The sequence below is a fragment of the Sander lucioperca genome, chromosome 1, assembly GCF_008315115.2.
Source record: "Sander lucioperca isolate FBNREF2018 chromosome 1, SLUC_FBN_1.2, whole genome shotgun sequence".
In the NCBI taxonomy this organism is placed as follows: domain Eukaryota; kingdom Metazoa; phylum Chordata; class Actinopteri; order Perciformes; family Percidae; genus Sander; species Sander lucioperca.
Genome location: NC_050173.1, coordinates 54,336,498 through 54,342,866, shown reverse-complemented (window position 1 = coordinate 54,342,866; position 6,369 = coordinate 54,336,498). Strand labels below are relative to the sequence as shown.

Here is a 6,369-nt window from a genome sequence, read left to right as displayed (position 1 = left end):
TGTGTTATTGTGTGTAATTGTGTGTTATTGTGTGTAATTGTGTTTTATTGTGTGTAATTGTGTTATTGTGTGTAATTGTGTTATTGTGTGTAATTGTGTTATTGTGTGTAATTGTGCGTTATTGTGTGTAATTGTGTTATTGTGTGTAATTGTGTGTTATTGTGTGTAATTGTGTGTTATTGTGTGTAATTGTGTTATTGTGTGTAATTGTGCGTTATTGTGTGTAATTGTGTTTTATTGTGTGTAACTGTGCGTAATTGTGCATAATTGTGTGTAATTGTGAGTAATTGTGCGTTATTGTGTGTAATTGTACATAATTGTGTGTAATTGTGCGTAATTGTGTTATTGTGTGTAATTGTGTGTTATTGTGCGTAATTGTGTGTAATTGTACGTAATTGTGTGCGTTATTGTGTGTAATTGTGTTATTGTGTGTAATTGTGTTATTGTGTGTAATTGTGTGTAATTGTACGTAATTGTGTGTGTAATTGTGTGTAATTGTACGTAATTGTGTGTTATTGTGTGTAATTGTGTGTAATTGTGCGTAATTGTGTGTAATTGTACGTAATTGTGTGTAATTGTACGTAATTGTGTGTAATTTTGTGTTATTGTGTGTAATTGTGTGTTATTGTTTGTAATTGTGCGTAATTGTGTGTAAATTTGTGTAATTGTGTGTTATTGTTTGTAATTGTGTGTTCTTGTGTGTAATTGTGCGTAATTGTGTGTAAATTTGTGTAATTGTGTGTAATTGTGTGTAATTGTGCGTAATTGTGTGTAATTGTACGTAATTGTGTGTAATTGTACGTAATTGTGTGTAATTTTGTGTTATTGTGTGTAATTGTGTGTTATTGTTTGTAATTGTGCGTAATTGTGTGTAAATTTGTGTAATTGTGTGTTATTGTTTGTAATTGTGTGTTCTTGTGTGTAATTATGTGTTATTGTTTGTAATTGTGTGTTCTTGTGTGTAATTGTGTGTTTTTGTGTGTAATTGTGTGTTATGGTGTGTTATTGTTTGTAATTGTGTGTAATTGTGTATAATTGTGTGTAATTGCGTGTTTTTGGGCGTCCAGGCCGACCAGCGGGTGCTGAAGGAGTTCCTGGCAGAGAAACTTCCCCGCCTGTCGGCTCACTTTGAGGAGCACAACATCGACGTTTCTCTCATCACCTTCAACTGGTTCCTGGTGGTGTTTGTGGAGAGTCTGCCCAGTGACATCCTGCTACCGCTCTGGGACGCCTTTCTGTACGAGGGGACCAAGGTACACACACACACACACACACACACAAATATACACACACACACACACAGAGAAACACACACACACACACACACACACACACACACACAGACAGGTACACACACTCACACAGACACACAAACACACACACACAGGTTGTGTTCAGGTACACTCTGGCTTTATGTTGCAGGTTGTGTTCAGGTACACTCTGGCTTTATGTTGCAGGTTGTGTTCAGGTACACTCTGGCTCTGTTTAAATACAAAGAGGACGAGATCCTGAAGCTCCGCGACAGCGTGGAGATCTACCAGTACCTGCGCTTCTTCACCAAGACCATCTCCGACGGCCGGTAAACCCCCCCACCCCCCCACCCAACATCAACACACTACTACATAAATACACTTACAACATCAACACACTACTACATAAATACACTTACAACATCAACACACTACTACATAAATACAGTTACAACATCAACACACTACTACATAAATACACTTACAACATCAACACACTACTACATAAATACACTTACAACATCAACACACTACTACATAAATACAGTTACAACATCAACACACTACTACATAAATACAGTTACAACATCAACACACTACTACATAAATACAGTTACAACATAAACACACTACTACATAAATACAGTTACAACATAAACACACTACTACATTAATACAGTTACAACATAAACACACTACTACATTAATACAGTTACAACATAAACACACTACTACATAAATACAGTTACAACATCAACACACTACTACATAAATACAGTTACAACATGAACACACTACTACATAAATACAGTTACAACATAAACACACTACTACATAAATACAGTTACAACATAAACACTACTACATAAATACAGTTACAACATCAACACACTACTACATAAATACAGTTACAACATAAACACTACTACATAAATACAGTTACAACATCAACACACTACTACATAAATACAGTTACAACATGAACACACTACTACATAAATACAGTTACAACATGAACACACTACTACATAAATACAGTTACAACATAAACACTACTACATAAATACAGTTACAACATCAACACACTACTACATTAATACAGTTACAACATAAAACACTACTACATAAATACAGTTACAACATAAACACTACTACATAAATACAGTTACAACATAAACACTACTACATAAATACAGTTACAACATGAACACACTACTACATAAATACAGTTACAACATGAACACACTACTACATAAATACAGTTACAACATGAACACACTACTACATAAATACAGTTACAACATAAACACTACTACATAAATACAGTTACAACATAAACACTACTACATAAATACAGTTACAACATGAACACACTACTACATTAATACAGTTACAACATCAACACACTACTACATAAATACAGTTACAACATGAACACACTACTACATAAATACAGTTACAACATAAACACTACTACATAAATACAGTTACAACATAAACACTACTACATAAATACAGTTACAACATGAACACACTACTACATAAATACAGTTACAACATGAACACACTACTACATAAATACAGTTACAACATAAACACTACTACATAAATACAGTTACAACATAAACACACTACTACATAAATACAGTTACAACATCAACACACTACTACATTAATACAGTTACATCAACACACTACTACATAAATACAGTTACAACATCAACACACTACTACATAAATACAGTTACAACATAAACACACTACTACATAAATACAGTTACAACATCAACACACTACTACATTAATACAGTTACAACATCAACACACTACTACATAAATACAGTTACAACATAAACACACTACTACATAAATACAGTTACAACATCAACACACTACTACATAAATACAGTTACAACATAAACACACTACTACATAAATACAGTTACAACATCAACACTACTACATAAATACAGTTACAACATCAACACACTACTACATAAATACAGTTACAACATAAACACTACTACATAAATACAGTTACAACATCAACAAAATACTACATAAATACAGTTACAACATAAACACACTACTACATAAATACAGTTACAACATAAACACACTACTACATAAATACAGTTACAACATAAACACTACTACATAAATACAGTTACAACATCAACACTACTACATAAATACAGTTACAACATAAACACTACTACATAAATACAGTTACAACATAAAACACTACTACATAAATACAGTTACAACATCAACACACTACTACATAAATACAGTTACAACATAAACACTACTACATAAATACAGTTACAACATCAACACACTACTACATAAATACAGTTACAACATAAACACTACTACATAAATACAGTTACAACATAAACACACTACTACATAAATACAGTTACAACATAAACACACTACTACATAAATACAGTTACAACATAAACACTACTACATAAATACAGTTACAACATAAACACTACTACATAAATACAGTTACAACATCAACACTACTACATAAATACAGTTACAACATAAACACACTACTACATAAATACAGTTACAACATCAACACACTACTACATAAATACAGTTACAACATAAACACTACTACATAAATACAGTTACAACATAAAACACTACTACATAAATACAGTTACAACATCAACACACTACTACATAAATACAGTTACAACATAAACACTACTACATAAATACAGTTACAACATAAACACACTACTACATAAATACAGTTACAACATAAACACTACTACATAAATACAGTTACAACATCAACACACTACTACATAAATACAGTTACAACATCAACACACTACTACATAAATACAGTTACAACATCAACACACTACTATATAAATACAGTTACAACATAAACACACTACTACATAAATACAGTTACAACATCAACACACTACTACATAAATACAGTTACAACATAAACACTACTACATAAATACAGTTACAACATAAACACACTACTACATAAATACAGTTACAACATCAACACACTACTACATAAATACAGTTACAACATAAACACTACTACATAAATACAGTTACAACATAAACACACTACTACATAAATACAGTTACAACATCAACACACTACTACATAAATACAGTTACAACATAAACACACTACTACATAAATACAGTTACAACATAAACACACTACTACATAAATACAGTTACAACATAAACACTACTACATAAATACAGTTACAACATCAACACACTACTACATAAATACAGTTACAACATGAACACACTACTACATAAATACAGTTACAACATGAACACACTACTACATAAATACAGTTACAACATAAACACTACTACATAAATACAGTTACAACATCAACACACTACTACATTAATACAGTTACAACATAAAACACTACTACATAAATACAGTTACAACATAAACACTACTACATAAATACAGTTACAACATAAACACTACTACATAAATACAGTTACAACATGAACACACTACTACATAAATACAGTTACAACATGAACACACTACTACATAAATACAGTTACAACATGAACACACTACTACATAAATACAGTTACAACATAAACACTACTACATAAATACAGTTACAACATAAACACTACTACATAAATACAGTTACAACATGAACACACTACTACATTAATACAGTTACAACATCAACACACTACTACATAAATACAGTTACAACATGAACACACTACTACATAAATACAGTTACAACATAAACACTACTACATAAATACAGTTACAACATAAACACTACTACATAAATACAGTTACAACATGAACACACTACTACATAAATACAGTTACAACATCAACACACTACTACATTAATACAGTTACATCAACACACTACTACATAAATACAGTTACAACATCAACACACTACTACATAAATACAGTTACAACATAAACACACTACTACATAAATACAGTTACAACATCAACACACTACTACATTAATACAGTTACAACATCAACACACTACTACATAAATACAGTTACAACATAAACACTACTACATAAATACAGTTACAACATAAACACACTACTACATAAATACAGTTACAACATCAACACTACTACATAAATACAGTTACAACATCAACACACTACTACATAAATACAGTTACAACATAAACACTACTACATAAATACAGTTACAACATCAACAAAATACTACATAAATACAGTTACAACATAAACACACTACTACATAAATACAGTTACAACATAAACACACTACTACATAAATACAGTTACAACATAAACACTACTACATAAATACAGTTACAACATCAACACTACTACATAAATACAGTTACAACATAAACACTACTACATAAATACAGTTACAACATAAAACACTACTACATAAATACAGTTACAACATCAACACACTACTACATAAATACAGTTACAACATAAACACTACTACATAAATACAGTTACAACATCAACACACTACTACATAAATACAGTTACAACATAAACACTACTACATAAATACAGTTACAACATAAACACACTACTACATAAATACAGTTACAACATAAACACACTACTACATAAATACAGTTACAACATAAACACTACTACATAAATACAGTTACAACATAAACACTACTACATAAATACAGTTACAACATCAACACTACTACATAAATACAGTTACAACATAAACACACTACTACATAAATACAGTTACAACATCAACACACTACTACATAAATACAGTTACAACATAAACACTACTACATAAATACAGTTACAACATAAAACACTACTACATAAATACAGTTACAACATCAACACACTACTACATAAATACAGTTACAACATAAACACTACTACATAAATACAGTTACAACATCAACACACTACTACATAAATACAGTTACAACATAAACACTACTACATAAATACAGTTACAACATAAACACACTACTACATAAATACAGTTACAACATAAACACTACTACATAAATACAGTTACAACATAAACACACTACTACATAAATACAGTTACAACATAAACACTACTACATAAAT

General features: G+C 30.5%; 1 protein-coding gene across 1 annotated transcript in view; it reads left to right on the top strand.

The window, feature by feature from the left end:
- The window catches only part of LOC118492963 (TBC1 domain family member 2A-like), an 8,993-nt gene extending 7,410 nt beyond the window's left edge, over positions 1-1,583 (top strand). Inside the window, exons 5-6 of the mRNA XM_035990933.1 lie at positions 1,068-1,253; positions 1,458-1,583. Of these exons, the coding sequence (XP_035846826.1) occupies positions 1,068-1,253; positions 1,458-1,583 (312 nt within the window). The remainder of the gene's footprint in view (positions 1-1,067; positions 1,254-1,457) is intronic.
- The last annotated feature ends 4,786 nt before the right edge of the window (positions 1,584-6,369 follow it).